Source organism: Myxine glutinosa, chromosome 2 (genome assembly GCF_964187855.1).
Source record: "Myxine glutinosa chromosome 2, kmMyxGlut1.1, whole genome shotgun sequence".
In the NCBI taxonomy this organism is placed as follows: Eukaryota; Metazoa; Chordata; class Myxini; order Myxiniformes; family Myxinidae; genus Myxine; species Myxine glutinosa.
Window position 1 is genome coordinate 215,882,426 of NC_136262.1, and position 22,137 is coordinate 215,904,562.

The window sequence follows — 22,137 nt, forward strand, 5'->3', positions numbered from 1 at the left end:
AGACCAGAAAAAGCACAGGGCCCAGAACACTGCCTTGGGGAACTCCAGCCTGAACAGGAAGGGGAGATGAGAGAAATCCATTCAGGGCCACACGTTGACTACGACCAGAGAGGAAGTCCGCAAGCCATGCGTGGAGATTTCCATGGATACCATAGGACATATCCATGGATACCATAGGAGGAGAGTTTGGTGAGCAGAGCCGGGTGCCAGACCGTATCGAAGGCACGTGATATACCAAGGGAGACAGCTCTAATTTCCTGTTTGACATTGAGGACCTCCATCCATTGTTGAGACAGCATAAGCAGCATGTCCAGGGTAGAGTGACCTGGTGTGAAACCAAATTGATGATCAGAGATCAAGCCATTGGAAAAGAGGAAGGATTTGATATCCGAAGCAATGATGGATTCCATGACTTTGCTGATGATTGGGAGCAGGCTGATTGGTCTTTAGTTGCAAGGATCTGTTTTTGCACCTTTTTTGTGTGCAGTGGCAATGTTGGCTGATTTCCAAGCTGAAGGCAGATGACCTTGAGCAAAAGAGAGGGTGAAGAGAACAGAGAGAGGGTGAGATAGAGCGGCAGAGCAGGATTTTAGGACCCGTGGGCTGATGCCGTCTGGTCCAGTTGCAGAATCAGAGTTGAGGTTTGACAAAAACTTGTCCACCTTGTCAGGAGAGAAGGACACAGAGTCCAGGAGCAACCGGGTATGACTGGGTACGGTGGGCACAGAGAGAGACGGGTTTGGAACACAAGATTTTGAGTTTTTTTGTTCCAAGATTTTGGAACACAAGAACACAATTTGAAGGCAGATGCCATAAGTTTGGGGCAGGAGTTCAAAGATTATTACCATAACGTTCATAAAACATAGATTTGATTCACAAGTGCAAACAATGGGCATATCATCGATTTTTAGGAATTCATCATCTCCAAACCATTTGGAATACAGCTGAAAGTTTCTGGGAGGTCTTTTTTTAATGCTTATAAAAAGGTATAAAAATACCTATATTATTGTCGCACCGAGGAGCGAAAGGGGGACTATGGTTTTCCCCTCCGTCCGTGTGTGCATCCGTCCGTGCGTGTGTGCGTCCATCCGTCTGTGTGTGGACGTGCGTGCGTAAGCGAAGGACCGAAGTCCAATTTGGTGTGTGGGTGCAACTCGGCGTAAGGAAGAACGCTATTGAAAATTGGGTCGCAACGTCAAAATCCAAGATGGCCGCCACCATTTATATGTCTGAACCTTGTGAGCGAAATATCTTGAAAAATAAACGAACTATTAACTTCTAATCTGGTGTGTGGGTGTATCTATGCATAAGGAAGAACGCTATTGAAAATTGGGTCGCCACGTCAAAATCCAAGATGGCCGCCTTGCGTCTTCCACTTTGTCAACTCGCATCACTTCACCGACGGGGGACCTAGGCGTAACGCTTGTTAGGAATTCATAATCTCCAAACCATTTGGAATACACCTGAAAATTTTTGGGAGGTCTTTTTTTTATGCCTATAAAAGGTATAAAAATACCTATTTTATTGTCCCCCGTCGCACTGCGGAGCGAAAGGGGGACTATGGTTTTCCCGTGCGTCCGTCCGTCCGTGCGTGCGTGTGGACGTGCGTGCGTAAGCGAAGGACCGAAGTCTAATTTGGTGTGTGGGTGAAACTTGGCATAAGGAAGAACGCCATTGAAAATTGGGTCGCCACGCCAAAATCCAAGATGGCCACCACCACATATGCCTGAACCTTGTGAGCGGAATATCTTGAAAAATAAACCAACTACTCACTTCTAATCTGGTGCGCGACTGTATCTAGGCAAAAGGAAGAACGCTATTGAAAATTTGGTCGCCACGTCAAAATCCAACATGGCTGCCACCATATATGTCTGAACCTTGTGAGCGGAATATCTTGAAAAATAAACGAACTACTAACTTATAATCTGGTGTGTGGGTGTGTGTCCAACCCACTCGCAAATATTATCGACTCTCCCATGTTTCCTGCGTCTTCCACTTTGTCGACTCACATCACTTCACCGACGGGGGACCTAGGCGTAACGCTTGTCTCATTTATTATGAGGTGGTCGCACACGCGGAGGTGAATACTTTGAGACCTGGGAGGGCTCTGTTCCTCCTTCTGAACCCGCATATGGAGATAGCAACCATCGACACACATGCACACACACACACACACACACACACACACACACACACACACACACACACACACATCTGGAAACTGAAGCGTGCATAAATTGCACAAGTGATAAGTGGAGCAACGGGAATGATAAAAAGAACGTCGCGGAGATATTAAAAACCATCCTTGGGAATATAACTACAAAGAAACAACAGTTGAAAGCTGTCCAGGGCTCAATGACGATCCTCAAACGAGCACTTGGAACAAAACTTTGAGAACAAGAAAACTTAACAGCTTGGTCCATGAATCGTGACCCTTTACTAAAACACGGGGTGAATAGTTCATGGGAGAATGGAGAAATGGGCGATCTCAGTCCCGCCTTCTGAAACCAGCGTATGGACACACACACACACACACACACACACACACACACACACACACACACACACCTTTCCTGACAATGTGCTGGGCTGTTTCTCTTGTAAACAAGCGTTACGCCTAGGTCCCCCGTCGGTGAAGTGATGTGAGTTGACAAAGTGGAAGACGCAGGAAACATGGAAGAGTCGATAATATTTGCGAGTGGGTTGGAGACACACCCACACACCAGATTAGAAGTTAGTCGTTCGTTTATTTTTCAAGATATTCCGCCCACAAGGTTCAGATATATATGGTGGCGGCCATCTTGGATTTTGACGTGGCGACCTAATTTTCAATAGCGTTCCTCCTTATGCCTAGATACAGTCGCGCACCAGATTAGAAGTGAGTAGTTGTTTTATTTTTCAAGATGATCTGCTCACAAGGTTCAGACATATATGGTGGTGGCCATATTGGATTTTGACGTGGCGACCCAATTTTCAATAGGGTTCTTCCTTATGTGTAGATACACACACACACACACACACACACACACACACGCACGCACACACACACACACACACACACACACACCAGATTAGAAGTTGGTACTTCGCTTACTTTCCAAGATATTCTGCTCACAAGGTTCAGACATACATAGCGGTGGCCACCTTTAATTTTGACGTGGCGACCCAATTTTCAATAGCGTTCTTCCTTATGCCTAGATACACCCACACACCGGATTAGAAGTTAGTAGTTCATTTATTTTTCAAGATATTCCGTTCACAAGGTTCAACACACGCACGGACGCACGCACGCACGGACACGCACACGGACGGAGGGGAAAACCATTGTTCCCCTTTCGCTACGCGGTGCGACGGGGCAAAATAATGGCCACCCATTCCACTAAAAAGTGAAAGTACAGTTTATGAAGTTGTACATAAGATATGGTAATACCAACATCATTACCTTTGATATGGAATAACTACAATGTATCATTTGTTTCATTGTTTCAAAATTTTGTCCACTGAATAAAGTAAACAGCAGTATCATCTCAAAAGCAGACATCCTGAACATACGAATGTGAGAGCCTGTTATGCTGGTTAGTGACAAATAGATCTTGCCCATAAGCTGCGGACTTCATAGATAAGGAGCTTATCCTGCCAAATTATATATTGTCACTTGTGCTTTGCAAGGACAAGAAGAAAAGCTCGATTTGCTCTGTGTTGAATGATACTGTGACATTCAGGATATATGTGGGAGGGTATAAATATGTCAAAGAACAAGTTAAGCACAAAGTTAAATATTATGTGTTTGGAATATTTGGTCTGCAACTTTATGAAACTACTGATCTTGCTAACTGCATGCAATTGATCACCTTTATGTTGTGTTAATGTTGTTTCGTATGCAGCCTGTGGCTGCTGGTTGCATCATTTTTCTGGAAGTGCTTTAGTGCCGCTGATGCAGTGCCCCAGTTACCAGTGAGCTGGTACTCAATTCGCCGACCTCGGAAGGATGACAGGCTGAGTCAACCCCCCTGGCGTTAATTCAGTGATCGACCGGGATGGAGACAAAAGGTCTGAAGGTGAATATCGGAAAGACGAAGGTGATGGCAAGTGGTAAAGCATGTGGTGAGGTGGAAAGAACTGAGAAGTGGCCCTGTGCTGTGTGTAGGAAGGGTGTCGGAGTGAACTCCATTCAGTGTACAATGTGCGCTGAGTGGGTTCATCAAAAATGTAGTGGTCTGAGAGGGTCATTAACCAGTGTGGCAGCTACATTCAAATGTAAGGTGTGCACAGAGGGAGCTGCAGATGGAGGAAATGTTGAGTTGGATCTTGGAGACGGCATGAAGCTGGAAGGTGTGAAAACATTTTGCTACCTCGGAGACATGCTGAATGGAGAAGGTGGATCAGACTCGGCAACGGTTGCTCGAGTGAGATGTGCATGGAAGAAGTTTCGGGAATTGAGTGGCGTGCTGATGATGAGGGGAGTGTCGTTGAAGCTGAAGCGAAAGGTGTATGCTGCATGTGTGAGAAGTGTTTTGATATGGGAGCGAGACATGGGTAATGAACGTAGAGCAGCAACGAAGGTTGGAAAGGGTGGAAATGCGAATGGTTCGACGGATGTGCGGAGTATCGTTGAGAGAGAGGAAGACAAATGATGAATTGCGAAAGATGATGGGAATAGAGCCTGTGATTGATGCTGTGAAGAGGAACAGGTTGAGATGGTTTGGTCACGTGTTGAGGAAGGATGAAAGTGACTGGTTGAGAAGAGTGATGGAAATGAATGTAGAAGGAAGTAGAAGACGGGGAAGACCGAGAAAGACTTGGCTAAAGATGGTGGAAGAAGAAATGCGGGCAAGGGGGTTAACAAGGAGAGATGCAGAAAATAGGGCAAAATGGAGAAGATTGTCATGGGGACTGCAAGGCTAACCCCCGCTCTAGCAGGGAAAATGGCCTTTAAAATGCATGTTGTTGTTGTTGTTGACCGGGATTCGAACCCAGGATCCGAGGATCCCAAGCTGGCACCCTAACCGCTAAGCCAACACCAGGCTCGTTGTGTTAATGATGGGAAGGTTAAGAATTAATGCCTGTTTGTTTTTGTACACAAAGACGAGGTTCGTTGAAGAGTTAGACCATAGAACAGATCAGGATGCAACAGAACACAAGAACAACAGGAAGAGAAGGGGAAGCACCAACAGCAGGGCAGAGGGACAAAATGGACGGTGATGGACAAACAAGGGATGCGGGTAATAAATATAATTAGGGGTGGGGTTGGACAAGATTGATACAGAACCAAGCTCTCGAAGGAAAAACTGGAAATTTAGAGGAGGGAGGGGAGGTTAATGGGGGTAGAAAAGATCATGGCTTTGAATGGTGGATGATTTGAGATGGTGGTGAAAAGCTCTCTTGAAGACCTGGAGTGAAGAATGAGATTGAAGAGAATGTGGAAGTTGATTCCACAGGCAGGGTAAAAAAAAAAAAAAAAGTGGAACAAATGAGTGACTGTGAGCATTGATTCTGGATTTTGGGCGTTTCGCCAGAAGGGGGTTGCATGTGCACCATGTGCACCCTGAAGAAACCTGTGTGTGGGGAGATGGGTGGGGACAAAGCATGGAAAGAGCAGAAGGTGCAAGACTGGTAATCGGAGGCTGTAGCTTCTCTGTTCTGTGAACAACTTGAAACGATTACAAAAGCATAAGACTCTTTCAATAAGGTGAGAACAGATATGTCAAGTTTTTGACAGTTTCCTCATTGGGAGGGAGGATACATTAACATCGACAGTGTTTTCAGGTGGACATGAGTGAACTTCTTTGTGCCCATTATAAAGGGTTCCCACCTGACTTCCTGGCCATACTACAAGAAGTACAGTATGTACTCAATTTTTTGGTGAAGAGTCTTCTCGGGGTGACAGCTGAGCAATTGTTCACTGAGAATATTCATGCACAGGAACAGTTTGTTGGTGACATCAATGATTATTATATGAAAGCTAAGTTCACAGTGCTGCCCCCAAACCATTTCAGGTGCGCATTTGCAAGCGCATACCAATTGGTGGCTGAAATGTATCCTAATCCTCCTGCCCTTTCTCTAATACATGTGGATGCAAGAGTGGATTGTCCAGTTTTCTCGTAATATAAACAAGATCCCGAAATGGGCTTGACGAGACGAGCTGTTAGACGTGCCCTTTCTTACAAGTCACCAATGATCAATCTTCTCGTGTAAAAGATGCAGCACTATCCACCGCACTGATTTTGTCCCTGTTCATGGTAAGTAATTGTTGTCAAGTTTTAAAATAAAGTTTTACATCACAGTAACTTAACTATTTAAAATGAAAGTACTTTAAACTATATAAAAGTAACCTTTCTGCTTAAATGTGTACAACAACAATTCCATTTAAAAAAATTAAAATCTTACCTTGATAGAAGGACTGACAAAAGATGTGTGCATTACCTTTGCCACTGAAGGTGGACAGAGGTTATGTTTTTACTCCTGCTTGTCTGTCTCTTCTTTTTGTCTGTGAGCAGGATATCTCAAAAAGTTATGGACAGATTTGGACAAGACTTGGTGGACAGGTTGGGTGTGTGACAAGGACGAATTGATTGGAGTTTGGTGAAGATCCGGATCCAGATGCAATATATTGTTGCGGATATGGCATTTGGCCTCCATATCCGCTTGTAAATATTCCCCTATTTCCCCAATACTCCCCAACTATCCCCAATCCCCCATTCCCTAGTCCCATTGCCTGTAAATAACACTCTGTAGAACCGACCTTCCCCTTTTTCCCCCATTAAATGTCGTGCCCAGGTCCACCGCATCTCACGTAGACAACTTTCGGACATCTTGCTAGTTATTCTTAGTCTATGTCAGTTAAGGACTCGTTTCCATTAATTCTGACTCTTCGTTGCACCAGAATGTGATTGTATGGCACCAGTAGTGAGTTTAGGACCTCCCCTTACCTCCTCCCATCTTCCCCATGAAACAACAACAACTACAACAACAGAGGGGCGCGGCGCGGCGTGCGGGGAGTGTGCGCCCTCACACCGGCTTGGTTAGCCGCCATTGCCATGTGCGCCCACGGGGTTACCACGAAGGGGCTGGCTGTCAGCTCCTCGTCAAGGGCAGAGCCAGTAACCCCCGCACCCAATGAGAAGCAACGGGCCGATTCCATCTGGGGCGGAGCTAACGAGCCGAGGGCGTGTCACTCCCCGCCGGATATACGCCGCACTGAGGGGGTGAGAGGGCGAGAGGGCCTTCCCCAGGTAGATAGGTTAGGGTAAGGAGCAGGTAAGCTCGGAGGCAACTGCAGTGGTGGAGGTGTGCAGGTGGGTAGACCCGCTGGGAGAGGTACACGCCACAGCCCAGAAATTGTGCGAGGGCACCGGGAGATGAATCGGGGGAGTGAGACCCCAAATTGAAAAGCACCACAGTTTGGTCAATGGGCATTGGTTTTTAGAACCCATAGTGTAAGAGGGCCAATGGATTGGCAGGGAAAGACCCCGGGTAATGTAAAGTGTGTTAAAGTCATTTAGGAAATAGTTAGGATTGATGAACCTGTCGCACCATACGCAGCCACTTACCTGAGGTGATGATGATGACTCCACACCTGTGTTTTCTTTGTTTTGTTGCAGGAAATGAGATTGCTGTGGATTGGTGAGACGCATCACGACGTGGATGAGACATTGGGGTGATTCCATCTCTCCCTCCCTAGGAGGGACTGATGATGAATTGGTAATGGCAAATTTTGATGTTGAGTTGGAGATGGCAAATTTTGATGAAAGTTGAAAATGGCAAATTTGATTGGTTAGGAGGGAGAGAAGACGAATTTGGTTTATGGGAGGAACGGGGAAGACAGTAGGGATGTTTGTTGATTTGTAAAGTAGATGTTTATGGGTAGTGTTGTGTTTTGTGGATACAGTAAGGGGTAAGGGAGGGGCCATGTAGGTTACCTGGTGGGGGGGGGGGGGGCGTACGGTAGGAACGTACCTGTCTCACCTGGTTCCCATGTGCCCCCAGTGTGCATTACCTTGCATTGCGTGCACTTTTGCGCCCTTACCACCTTACTCACTTGTCTGCTTCTTTTGTCTCCCACCTCCGAGGATCTGGTTTTGGGGCAGAGAGAGAGGAGAGAGAGGTGCTGGATCCGCAGTTGTGGGCCTGCACTTTCGCTGCTTGCTGCCTGGATCGATACACCATATGGACCGCAATGTTTGTGGCCACCCACAATGGACCGCAGTTCTTTTGCGGCCAAGCACCACCCATGGATGGACCTATGGGTCAACGTGGCACCTATGCCATACAAGGTGAACCACTAACAGTTGGCCCCCTGACGGCCACAATAAAGAAATGGACGCGGTTGGCGCCTTTCTTTATTTTTGAAAGCAGTAAGAAGGCCAAGAGCACCACATGAAGGCAAGACCAGCGGCAGAACATCGGCCGGCTGCGACACCACCGGTGATTTATAAACACTTTATTGGTGCACCGGATGGTGCTGACTGTGTGATGGGGTGGTGCTTTTGGTGCTGGGAAGGGGTGCTCTGCACATTATTAAAGGCCGTAAGGCCACAGAGCACTCGTGGGTTGGTGTATCGATGCTGGCATGCGTGCTCTCTCTATGCATAACATCTGCATGTGTTCCTCCAAAAACAGGTCCTGGATCGTAGTGTAAATAGCAGCGTAGTCTTGTAAATAATGCTCCCTACCGGCTGTATGTTTAGTTTGCGAATTCTTTCCGCGATTCGGTTATCCTGTGGGTGTGTTTCTGTGAGGAGAAGGGTGCAACGTCGCAGGGGGACATATTTACTCGTTTGTGAATATCTGTAAAACTGTCGCACTCAGGGTAGAGTTAATAGTAGAGGGAACTACATCTGAGTGCCACACTAAAATAGGTAAAAATTTATCGGGTCGGGACGCCCCGAGGGTAGAGAAGGGTGCAATGTTGCGGATATGGCATTTGGCCTCCATATCCGCTTGTAAATATTCCCCTATTTCCCCAATACTCCCCAACTATCCCCAATCCCCCATTCCCTAGTCCCATTGCCTGTAAATAACACTCTGTAGAACCGACCTTCCCCTTTTTCCCCCATTAAATGTCGTGCCCAGGTCCACCGCATCTCACGTAGACAACTTTCGGACATCTTGCTAGTTATTCTTAGTCTATGTCAGTTAAGGACTCGTTTCCATTAATTCTGACTCTTCGTTGCACCAGAATGTGATTGTATGGCACCAGTAGTGAGTTTAGGACCTCCCCTTACCTCCTCCCATCTTCCCCATGAAACAACAACAACTACAACAACAACTACAACAACAACTACAACAACAGAGGGGCGCGGCGCGGCGTGCGGGGAGTGTGCGCCCTCACACCGGCTTGGTTAGCCGCCATTGCCATGTGCGCCCACGGGGTTACCACGAAGGGGCTGGCTGTCAGCTCCTCGTCAAGGGCGGAGCCAGTAACCCCCGCACCCAATGAGAAGCAACGGGCCGATTCCATCTGGGGCGGAGCTAACGAGCCGAGGGCGTGTCACTCCCCGCCGGATATACGCCGCCACTTACCGGACGTGACGTGAGATGCGCCCCGAGCTTGAAGAGGAAAGAACCAGTCGCGACCTCCGAGCGCTGTGACCTCCCTGCATCTACTGGACCGTACTGTACCCTGTCCCTGAGCCAAGGTGCACCTTGAGCCATCGACTACCCGCCTTTCCTTGCCATCAATCCCCGTGTGAGTCAGTTTTTGTCCCGTTTATCTGTCGTCTGTCGGGGCTAATATAAGAGTGTGTCTAAGTGCCTATCTTCCTATGCTGTCCCTCTCATTCCTGTAATCTAACCTTCCGCCATATTATAACCTCCTCCGGAGGTCTTGAGAACCGTATCCCTGGTGTCGTGTCATTTTAATCCCAGCCGTTGTGTCCTTTTCCTTCATTGATCTAGCGTAGCGCGACTCGGCCAAGGTTCGAGTATAATCGGGTAACTTGTGCGGACACGGCGGCCATTCCGCTCGGCCCACCATAACATCAAAGTCGTGTCTGTAACAATATTGTTGCGGATATGGGATTTGCATCCATCCATATCCGCTTGTAAATATTCCCCTATTTCCTCAATACTTCCCAACTATCCCCAATCCCCCATTCCCTAGTCCCATTTTCTGTAAACAACACTCTGTAGACCCGACCTCCCCCTATTTCCCCCATTAAATGTCGCATCCAGGTCCACCGCATCTCACGTAGACAACTATAGGACAGCTTGCTAGTTATTCTTAGTCTATGTCAGTTAAGGACTCGTTTCCATTAATTCTGACTCTTCGTTGCACCAGAATGTGATTGTATGGCACCGTTAGGAAGTTTAGGACCTCCCAATACCTCCCCGCAGCTCTTCCTCACGGTTCAACAACAACAACAACAACAACAACAACAACGGCGGCGGCGCGGGGAGTGCGCGTCCTCACTCCGGCTTGGTTGGTAGGGGGTGTTGGGAGGGCACCAGGCCTTTCCAACGAGCCGCCATCGAACATGTGCTCGACGGGGTTACCAAGTAGGGGCTCGCTGTCAGCTCCTCGTCAAGGGCGGAGCCCGGTAACCCCTGCACCCAATAGAAGCGGCGGACCGGTCCCATCTGGGGCGGAGTCAACCAGCCGAGGGCGTGTGACTCCCCGCTGAGCATGCGCAGCCGAGGGAGGTGACGTCAGATGCGCGCTGAGCTTGAAGCAAGAGAGACGCCACCTCCGAGCGCTGTGAGGCCTCCCTGCATCTTTTGAACCGTGGTTGATCCTGTCCCCGAGCCAAGGTGCACCTTGTGCTATCAACCGACCTGTCCTTCCCTGCCATCAATCCCTGTGTAAGTCAGTCTTGTTCCGTTTGTCTGTGGTCTGTCTGGGATAGATAAGATTGTATCTAAGTGCCTATCTCTTCTGTGTCTTTTACCTCACTCTACCTTGTAATCTACCCCTTTTCTCCACCACTAATTATAGCCTCCTCCGGAGGTCTTGAGAACTGTACCCCTTGCGTCGTTTCATTTATCCCAGTCGTTGTGTCCTTTCCAATCATTGATTTAGCGTAGCACGATTTGGCCAACGTTCGAGTGGAATCGGGTGAGTTGGGGGTAATCGGGTAAACTGTACGAACACGGCGGCCATTCCGCTCGGTCAAGCAACATCTTTAGCCGTGTCCGTAACAATTGGTGTCGAGGAGTGAGATACGGACCCGAAGCGCGCTTAACGCGCTCAAAATTACAAGTAACCGAAATTTGTTTTGTTTTAAAATAAAAACCCGAATTTTGAAAGTCGCGCTATGGCAGATCAAGACGGCTGGGTTCCGGTAGAGGAGAGTGAGGCAGGGTCGATCCAGGACCAAATTGAGGGACAAGAGGAGAGCGAAGCAGTGAGGGCGGCAGGTTCGCAAAATGGCGCCTCGCACATGGCTACGGCGCCCGCGACCGTAGCAGCGCCGTTGGTGGATTCGAACCTTTTTTTCCTGCAAATGAGGGCCCTTATGGGACAAATGGGAGACCAAATTGGAGGTTTGAAAAACAGTATAGAGGCTCAGAGTGAGCAAATGGGGGTAATGGGGTCCAATAGCGAGAAATTGAGGGAGGACATGGGGTCCATTAGCGAGAAATTGAGGGAGGACATGTGGTCCAATAGCGAGAAATTGAGGGAGGACATGGGGGTCCAGATCGGAGGGTTAGGGAGTAGAATTGAGGGATTAGGAAACAAATTTGAGGGATTAGACAATAGATTAGGGGAAATACAGGAGGGGTTAACGGGGGTAGAAAACAGAATGGCCGCTCAAGAGAATCAAATGGAAGAGATGAAAAAGGGGTTAGAGGGGTTAGAAAACAGTATGGAAGGCAAATTGAGGGACATGAGGGACCAAGCGGAAAGGGAAGTTAAACAAATGGGGCAGCAGATAGAGGGGGTCAGAATGGGGGTAGAAACTAAATTGGATGCTCACAGGGAGGAAATGGAGCAGATGAGGGTGGCATCTGGGCAGGAGATGCAAGTGATGGGAGAAGAGATCAGAAGAGGTGTGAGTGAGGAGGTCGGAGGAGTGCGCGAGGAGGTGAGGCACTGTAAGGAGCGCATGGAGAAGGAGGTGAGAAAGGGGACTGTAAAATTGCAAGGTGGTATAGAGGAGTTGACGCTGGGAGTAGAACAACTGACAGTGGGACAAAAGGAGTTGGGGGACCAGGTAAAGAAGAACACAGCGGTAATAGAGGGTTTAAAATCGACACAGAAGGAGATGAAAAAGGACGTAGGGGTAATTAAAAAAGAGTGTCAGACGGTACATGAGGACCTGACGAGGAAAATGAACAAGGTGGTAGAGGTGATGGAGGTTAAAGAGCGGGAGGTGCGGGAGCACATAGAAAAAAATAAGGTGGAGTTAGAGGAAGAACTTAAGGGGGCGCACGAGGAGATGAAGGAGGTGAAGCAGAAATTAGAAGAAGTGGAAGAAGGGGTGAGCGAAATTAAGAAGCGACGGGGAGAGGATAAGAAAGAGATAAAGGAGGAAGTAAAAGAATTGGTCCAAAGTCTGTGTTCGGATCGTGATGATGTGCTCATTAACTGGATGAGGGATTCGCAGGTGATGGAGGAGAAGCGAAGAGAAAGAGGACCCGGTGTAAGTGGTGACCAATATGGTCGTGCGTATGATGCGCCAGGTGATTTAATAAGCTTGGGGGTCGAGATGGACCCGGGTGTTCGTGAGAGGCCGTTGGTGAAGTGTGCGACAGGTCTGGTGTGCGAAAAACGAGGTGTGCGAGAATGTCCGACCATGGGGTGTGTGAGGAAAAAGTGCACGCCGAGGAGTGAGTGTGCCGTCGAGAGTGAGTCGGTCGTAGCGCGTGTGCGAGGGGGTACATGGAAGCGCGGTGTGGTGAGGGTTACAGAGGATGTAACGGGAGAGGGTGCGCGAGAAAGATGTGTGACGGACAGGTGCATGGGGAAAGAGTGCGCTGTCAAAAGTAAGGAAGAATGCACGCCTGTGGTGAGTGTTAGAGGGTGTGACGGGAGAGTGTGCGCGAGAAAGGTGTGTAACGGACGGGTGCATGAGGAAAGAGTGCGCTGTCGAGAGTAAGGGTGAGTGCGCTGTCAAGAGTGGAGGTGAGAGTAGTAAGAGTGACACGGAGCGTGAGTTGGTTGTGACAGGGGAGCGAGGATGTACACCTGGAATGGAAGGATGCACACCTGGAATGGTAGAGCGTGTGTGGGAATGCACACTTGAGTTGGTCGTGAGGCACGTGCTTGGGTGTGCTAGTGAAAGCACACCTGTGATTGTCACAGAGGAGGTGACCGAGGAAGGGGCGCGAAGAGGTGTGTTGGTGAGGTGTGCGACCAACGAATGTGTGCCAAAGTGTTCGGTGGTCAGGTGTGTGACCAAGGCTGTGAGTGGAATGAGTGTACCTGGGTGTGTTAGAGAAGGTACGACGAGGAGCATGGGAACAGCTGGATGTATGGGCAAGAAAGGGGTAGCGTATGCGTGTGAGCATGCAGGTGAGGCATCGACGGTAACCGGGTTAGCGGTTAGAGCGACTTTTAGCCGAATCGGGCCCTCGGTGCGTGCCGGGCTTCGCGTGCCGCGAGAACCAGCGGGGATCCGAGCCACGGCGGGTTCGAAAGGACCGCCGTACGCGATCCACGCTGTGCCTCGCTTGGAACGGCCGCGTCCGGGCTCCACTAGGCGGAGCGGGCAGCCCGATAGGAAGGGTCGTCATGGCGACCACTTTTTATTGAGACGTGCCGGCAGGTCGAGATCGGGACATTGGATGGCTCCACGCCGAGGTGGTGCGTGGGATCTCGGCCTGGGTAAGCCCCCGTCCCTGCCCCGAATGCGGGACGTATCCAGCCGCTGGCCCAAAACAACCCGCATTCATTGCTCGGCTGTACGAAGCCGAGCTTTAGAAGGGAATTGGCGCACCGAGAGGATCTAATAAGTATACGGGTGATGAGGTTAGTGTTTTGGACCCAAAATTAGAAAAAAAACAAAATTTGATGATTGGCAAAGGATTGGCAGTAATGATTGGCAGATGATGAGTAGTGATTGGCAAATTTTTGATTTGTTGAAATTTGATGTGCAAAATTGGTAGTGGGAGATGCCCGATGTGGTGGGATGGCAACTCTGTCATCCCTCACAAGTGGGGCAAATGCGCTATAGTTTATGGGGTTTATGGCAGTGAAAACTAGCCCGGGTGGGTTAGGATATTGTGTGTCGGGATCTAGCGAAGATGACATTAGGTAACGTTAAGGTTAGTTAGTGACAATGATACCTGTAGTGGGGACGCAGGTAGTTTAGTGTGGATGATAATGACGAGGGAGCGCAATAGTTTAAAGGGACGACTGGGAAGCGCAAGTTTCAGAGGGGAGTAGTTAGATGAGATGATGCTGTGTGAGAACTGGACAGGTGTGTGGAGCAGTGTATGAGTAGTGAGTGTTGTGGATCAGCGCGAATGCGCTTAGGGGAGAGAAGGGTGCAGGCGGCACCAAGTATGAGAGCACAGGTGTGCAAGTACAGGTGTGTGGGATATATGGAGCAGAGAATGAGTGGTGTGGAGAGAGTTGGAGTAAGTGGTACGGAGTGGTGTGCATGGTGCGAAGGTGTAGATGGGGGAAGAGTGGACCCCCATCACGGATACCCGGGGCGGGTAGTGTAAGTGTTAGGTAGAGGGTATAGGTAAATTGTGGTTGGATATTGGCATCTGTGGTGCGGTTGCCGAATGGTATTGTGGATGGGTGCATTGGTGTGGTGAAATTGGCTGGTCGTGTGGCCTGTTAGTATGAGTGTGAATGGTTGGGCACTCCGCCACTGTTAGATGTCGGCCAGGTGAGGCCGCAGGTGGGCTCTGGGAGCCGTTAGTGTCAGTGGGTGCCTGAGGATCCCGGGTGTGGATCGGGCAGCCCGTGCCAGAGAGGGCACTGAGGGGGTGAGAGTGCGAGAGGGCCTTCCCCAGTTAGTTAGGTTAGGGTGAGGAGCAGGTGATCTCGGTAGGCAACAACAGTGGTGGAGGTGTGCAGGTGGGCGGACCAGCTGGGAGCGTCACACGACCCAGCCACCGAAATTGTGCAAGGGCACCGGGTGATGAATCGGGGGAGTGAGACCCCAACTTGAGAAGCACCACAGTTTGGTCAATGGGAATTGGTTTTTAGAACCCATAGTGTAAGAGGGCCAATGGTTTGGCAGGAGAAAGACCCCGGGTAATGTAAAGTTGTTAAAGTCATTTAGGAAATAGTTAGGATTGATGAACCTGTCGCACCATACGCAGCCACTTACCTGAGGGGATGATGATGACTCCACACCTGTGTTTTCTTTTGTTCTGTGTTGCAGGAAGGGAGAATTGCTGTTTGGATTTGTGAGACGCATCACGACGTGGATGAGACATTGGGGTGATTCCATCTCTCCCTCCTTAGGAGGGACTGATGATGAATTGGTGATGGCAAATTTTGATGTTGAGTTGGAGATGGCAAATTTTGATGAGAGTTGGAAATGGCAAATTTGATTGGTTAGGAGGGAGAGAAGACGAATTTGGTTTATGGGAGGAACGGGGAAGACAGTAGGGACGTTTGTTGATGTGTAAAGTAGATGTTTATGGGTAGTGTGTTTTGTGGATACAGTAAGGGGTAAGGGAGGGGCAATGTAGGTTACCTGGTGGGGGGGGGGGGGGGGCGTACGGTAGGAACGTACCTGTCTCACCTGGTTCCCATGTGCCCCCAGTGTGCATTACCTTACATTGCGTGCACTTTTGCGCCCTTACCACCTTACTCACTTGTTTTCTTTTGTCTCCCACCTCCGAGGATCTGGCTTTGGGGCAGAGAGAGAGAGGAGAAAGAGGTGCTGGCTCCGCAGTTGTGGGCCTGTACTTGCGCTGCTTGCTGCCTGGATCGATACACCATGTGGACCGCAATTTTGGTGGCCGCCCACAATGGACCGCAGTTCTTTTGCGGGCAAGCACCACCCGTTGATGGACCTCTGGGTCAACGTGGCACCTATGCCATACAGGTGAACCACTTATCGTTGGCCCCCCTGACGGCCACAATTTAGAAATGGACGCGGTTGGCGCCTTTCTTTATTTCTAAAGAAGCCAGAAGGCCAAGTGGGCTCCAAGGCAAGACCAGCGGCAGAACATCGGCCGGCTGCGACACCACCGGTGACCATGGACACTTGATTGTGCCTTTTTTATTGAACACTTTATTGGTGCACCGGATGGTGCTGACTGTACATAATGGGGTGGTGCTTTTGGTGCTTGGAAGGGGTGCTCTGCACATTATTAAAGGCCGTAGGGCCACAGGGCACTCGTGGGTTGGTGTATCGATGCTGGCATGCGTGCTCTCTCTCTATGCATAACATCTGCATGTGTTCCTCAAAGAACAGGTCCTGGATCGTAGTGTAAATATAAGTGTAGTCTTGTGTAAATGATGCTCCCTACCGGCTGTATGTTTAGTTTGAGGATGCTTTCCGCGATTCGGTTATCCTGTGGGTGTGTTTCTGTTAGGAGAAGGGTGCAACGTCGCAGGGGGACATATTTACTCATTTGTGAACATCTGTAAAACTGTCGCACTCAGGGTTGAGTTAATAGTAGAGGGAACTACATCTGAGTGCCACACTAACGTAGGTAAAAATTTATCGGGTCGGGACGCCCCGAGGTAGAGAAGGGTGCAATGTTGCGGATATGGGATTTGCATCCATCCATATCCGCTTGTAAATATTCCCCTATTTCCTCAATACTTCCCAACTATCCCCAATCCCCCATTCCCTAGTCCCATTTTCTGTAAAGAACACTCTGTAGACCCGACCTCCCCCTATTTCCCCCATTAAATGTCGCATCCAGGTCCACCGCATCTCACGTAGACAACTATAGGACATCTTGCTAGTTATTCTTAGTCTATGTCAGTTAAGGACTCGTTTCCATTAATTCTGACTCTTCGTTGCACCAGAATGTGATTGTATGGCACTGTTAGGAAGTTTAGGACCTCCCAATACCTCCCCGCAGCTCTTCCTCACGGTTCAACAACAACAACAACAACGGCGGCGGCGCGGGGAGTGCGCGTCCTCACTCCGGCTTGGTTGGTAGGGGGTGTTGGGAGGGCACCAGGCCTTTCCAACGAGCCGCCATCGAACATGTGCTCGACTGGGTTACCAAGTAGGGGCTCGCTGTCAGCTCCTCGTCAAGGGCGGAGCCCGGTAACCCCCGCACCCAATAGAAGCGGCGGACCGGTCCCATCTGGGGCGGAGTCAACCAGCCGAGGGCGTGTGACTCCCCGCTGAGCATGCGCAGCCGAGGGAGGTGACGTCAGATGCGCGCTGAGCTTGAAGCAAGAGAGACGCCACCTCCGAGCACTGTGAGGCCTCCCTGCATCTTTTGAACCGTGCTTGATCCTGTCCCCGAGCCAAGGTGCACCTTGTGCTATCAACCGACCTGTCCTTCCCTGCCATCAATCCCTGTGTAAGTCAGTCTTGTTCCGTTTGTCTGTGGTCTGTCTGGGATAGATAAGATTGTATCTAAGTGCCTATCTCTTCTGTGTCTTTTACCTCACTCTACCTTGTAATCTACCCCTTTTCTCCACCACTAATTATATCCTCCTCCGGAGGTCTTGAGAACTGTACCCCTTGCGTCGTTTCATTTATCCCAGTCGTTGTGTCCTTTCCAATCATTGATTTAGCGTAGCGCGATTTGGCCAACGTTCGAGTGGAATCGGGTGAGTTGGGGGTAATCGGGTAAACTGTACGAACACGGCGGCCATTCCGCTCGGTCAAGCAACATCTTTAGCCGTGTCCGTAACAATATATATATATTAAAGTGTTTCTTCACCATTGAGAGATAGGGCCAAAAACGATATATAGCACGATATCTTAAAACTTGGTGGACGAGTTTGTTAGGTGACGAGAACAAGCCTATTAGATTTTGGTTCATGTCCGAATCTGGATCCGGCCTATCAGTGGGATACAAAACATACACTGTTCAGCCTGGTGGAGGTATGCGCTCTACCGAGTGTCCTTCTAGTTTCAAAATAATGTTATAAATTTGTCATTTAAAATCCACGGTAAATTATGTAATTGTTTTTAACCTATAAAAGGGGTCGCACTCATGAATGGTGTAAGAAAAGGGTGTTGTAGACAAAAAGTTTGAGAACCAACTGATCAAATTCACATGCTTGTACGTATATTGTAGATATAACTGGAGCTTGTGCATAAACTTATGCAGGACGTCAGTGTAATTTACCATTAATTACAATGATATCAAGAGACTATATAGTATTTGAACCTCAGTTTCCCCCATATCATGAAGTCTTATATGTTCAGATGGGAATGCTAAATAGGCCAACCAAGAGTTTGCTGAAAGAGATGTTATTTTCTTAAAGTAGTGTTCTCAACTAGTGACTTTAATAAAAGAATACAGTTTCATTAAAGTGCAGGCTTTGTCATGTCTGTACTGGCAATAATCCAGCATGTCGCAAGACAATGCAGCTAATGATAGAGCACACGACAGCTGAGCTTTCCTGCTGCTTGATGACGACATTCAATTGCATTAATATTTTTATTTTCCGAGAACATCATCATGTTTACCTTAACAATTTCTTAGCTTCCTCAAATCTCAATTGTCTGCTGGTGGGCCAGAGGGTGCGGAGCTGGAAGCCCTGCGCCGAGAGCACAGCGAGCTGCAGCGAATTTGTGAGAGTTTGCGAGAGGAAAAGAGAGAGCTCCAGCTGAAGGTTTATGTTCTTGTTTACCGTCCCTTACTATTTATTTCCTATTTATTACTTGCAAAATCGAAGATTTTTCAAGTATATTGGTCGGTTGCGTTTGTGGTTCTGCCTGGCTGTTTGTTTGTTTGTCACGGGCCTACATGTCACAATTCTAAACCGATCGTCACGAAACTTCACCGAGTTGTATAGGTCGTCCCAATTGAGAAGCCCATTGATTTTGAGGTCAAAGGTCATCTGGAGGTCAAATTTCTTAAAATCGCCATTTTAAAACCGATTGACTTGTAAATTGAACAGCATTTGCATGTCGTCACTAAATTGGGAAGCGAACTATTTTTGAGGTCAAAAGGTCAAAGTTCAACTCAAGGTCAAATTTTCTAAATCATCAATTTTCATCTGAAAACCCATTAATTTTCAACTGATTGACTTGTAAATTTAACAGCATTTGTATATCGAGGCACTAAATTGGGAAACATACTATTTTTGAGGTCAAATGTCAACTCGAGGTCAAACTTCCAAAATCATGAATTTTCATCTGAAAACCCATCAATTTTCATCCAATTGACTTGAAAATTGAACAGCATTTGTATATTGCTTCACTGAATTGGGAAACCAATTATTTTTCAGGTCAAAGGTCAACTCAAGGTCAAACTTCTAAAATCGTCACTTTTCATCCTGTTGACCCAAGCTTTGATCAAGATCGGCAATTTTAATCTTGATGAAATGGACAATTTGCTGTATCAATGGAAACCTTTTGGGGAGGGAGGGGGGGGGGGGGATTTTGCAAGTATTGTGCTCTGCATGACGTGTTCTTGTTTATTTATTTATTTATTTATTTACTTACTTGCTTACTTACTTACTTACTGCATTGGTTATTCCGATGTGCATATTTTTTATTTTTAAATCAAACTCTCATCTGTCCACCACACCACCCTCACCTGTTCCTATCCTTCCGTAGTTGGCGCAGTACGAGTCTGTTTCAGAAGAGGGGAGGGAGGAGTAGAGAGATCGTGATGGGATTTAAAAAATAAATAAAAATTGTTCACCATTGATTACTGTTGCGGTGGCTTTGTAATCGGTGTGACCTGTTCACCATCTCGATTTATGGGAAATGTTTCACATATTTTGACTCTACAAGTGTTGGACTTAGTATGAACCTCCTCTTTGTTTTCTGAGTTTGTTATGATGTGTTTATCTGATTAAATAAATTCTTTTGATGCAAACTTCGTTTTGGTTCATTTCTGGTTTTCCTGATCTTATTTGGTTTTCTTTCTTCAGAAGCAGTTATTTGAATTTTTTTGCTTTTCTTGGCAAGATAAGGAATGCAGTAGGATCAGTAGGATCAGTTAATGCCCTGTGGACAGGGGAGGTTCTCGATCGGTGGAGACATCAAATTTCGGTGAATGGAGTGGGCTGAAGGGGGAGGACACAAGGGCGTGTCTGGGTGGCGTGAATGAACGCGGCGAGGTGAGAAACAACGAAGGTGCTTCAGCGACAGGTGAAGGAAGCTCGGAGCGAAACATAAAAAGCAAATGGAGGAAATGCAGAAGATTCCATGAAGAAGAGCGAGGGTGTGTAACGGAGTTGAAGGAAAGCATACGGGAAACCGGCACGTAGAAGCAGGAAGAGACCACGCGAAGATCGAGCAGATCAACAGATGTTTGCTCGGTGTCTATGTATCGTTGCTCTGGCTCTGGTCATGTCCATGCCACAAGCATCCGCAGTACATCATGTGACCACCTACCCCACCGGACAAACTGATGAACAGATTCCCAAGGCAGTGGAAGACGTCGACATAGATGAACATGGAGCGCGACACAATGTGTCACTGTTTTCCGTAGACTTTAGTCACGTCCGAGTCCCATTGGAAATAACGATATGGCTGCTGTTTGCGTCGCTCGCAAAGATCGGTGAGTTGTTTTTGTTTCTACTTCCATTATATTATTAACATTAAAGAGATGTATATGAGAGTTTGCTTTTGAATAGTTCTTTGTCATAGTGCTGTGTGTATAAATAGCTTTTTGCCAGCTTGTACGGCCTGTTGATTTAAGGTTGTAGCGTTTGGTTATGTGGATGACTTCTAGTCGAACACTGCCTACATCGTTCCAGGGAGTAAAATTTGCACAGCCGCTCTCCCCTTGCCCCGACATGTTCTTATTTACCTCTATCATTTATCCTACCCGTCTGCAGACCTGTAAGTCTCTCCACTTGTCTTTATCTGAAGGCACTTTGTTGCTTCCCCCACCCACCGCTGTGCCCACCCCCCCACCCACCGCTGTGCCCACCCCCCGCTGTGCCCACCCCCCCACCCACCGCTGTGCCCACCCCCCCCACCCACCGCTGTGCCCACCCCCCCACCCACCGCTGTGCCCACCCCCCCACCCACCGCTGTGCCCACCCCCCCACCCACCGCTCTGCCCACCCCCCCCACCCACCACTGTGCCCACCCACCGCTGTGCCCACCGCCCCACCCACCACTGTGCCCACCCACCGCTGTGCCCACCCCCCCACCCACCGCTGTGCCCACCCCCCCACCCACCGCTCTGCCCACCCCCCCCACCCACCACTGTGCCCACCCACCGCTGTGCCCACCGCCCCACCCACCACTGTGCCCACCCACCGCTGTGCCCACCCCCCCACCCACCGCTGTGCCCACCCCCCCCCACCCACCACTGTGCCCACCCACCACTGTGCCCACCCCAACGTTGCTTTTAACACTCCAAACCTTTTACCATCCAATATTTCCCATTTTTGCCTCCCGTTGATCCTCTTCCTGTCCCTCCCATTCTCTTGCTCAATTATTTCCGGTGCCTTTCTGCCCCACGTCTACCCATGTCTTGCCCCACGTCCACCCATACCTTCCTCACCCCCCCCCCTCCCCGCCCTATGCCTGCCTTACCCCTTCTCTACACCTTCTCCACCACCACCCACCCCCCCTCGTTCACACCACCTCCTTTCTCCTTCTCCTAGAGTTCACCCCTCTCCTCCCCCCCCCCCCCCGCGCGCGTAAGCCCTCCTCTTCTCGCCCCCCCCCCCCCCACATCTGCCCTCCCCCTTCTGTCCCCACGTCTGCTCTCCCCCTTCTCCGACCACCCCATTTTTTGTCCCTGCCCTCGCACCCCCCCCCCCCACTACATCCACCCTCCTTCTCCCCCCTGCGTCCATCTCCCCCCTTCACCTCCCACTCCCCCCCCCCCACATCCACCCTCCCCATTCCCCCCACGTCTGCCCTTCCCGTTCTCCCCCTGCATTCACCCTCCCCTCCCCCTGCATCTGCCCACCCCCTTCTTCCTCCCCCCCCCCCCCCCGTGTCCACTCACCCCCTTTCTTCCCTCTGCGTCTGCCCTCCCCCCTTCTCTCCACCCCCCTCCACTTCTCCCCCACCCCCCAGCGTCTACCCTCCCTCTTATTCCCCCCCCTCCCTCCGGTGTCTACACTCCCCCTCTCCCCCTCTGTGTCCGCCCCATCCCCTTCTCTCCTCC

General features: G+C 49.3%; 2 protein-coding genes across 9 annotated transcripts in view; both read left to right on the top strand.

The window, feature by feature from the left end:
• Nucleotides 1-19,878, top strand: part of MYCBP (MYC binding protein) — a 34,792-nt gene extending 14,914 nt beyond the window's left edge. For all 3 annotated transcript variants that reach the window (XM_068106312.1, XM_078772254.1, XM_068106313.2), the window contains exons 5-6: nucleotides 18,535-18,664; nucleotides 19,614-19,878. In XM_068106312.1, coding sequence (XP_067962413.1) covers nucleotides 18,535-18,664; nucleotides 19,614-19,658 — 175 coding nt within the window. In that variant the 3' untranslated portion in view covers nucleotides 19,659-19,878. The remainder of the gene's footprint in view (nucleotides 1-18,534; nucleotides 18,665-19,613) is intronic.
• A 160-nt stretch (nucleotides 19,879-20,038) lies between these two features.
• Nucleotides 20,039-22,137, top strand: part of LOC137420850 (sodium/hydrogen exchanger 1) — a 124,409-nt gene continuing 122,310 nt past the window's right edge. For all 6 annotated transcript variants that reach the window (XR_013622478.1, XR_013622477.1, XR_010983207.2 and 3 more), the window contains exon 1: nucleotides 20,039-20,565. Coding sequence is in view for 3 of the 6 variants with exons in the window: in XM_078772250.1 (XP_078628376.1) it covers nucleotides 20,313-20,565 (253 nt within the window). In the remaining 3 variants the exon portion in view is untranslated. The remainder of the gene's footprint in view (nucleotides 20,566-22,137) is intronic.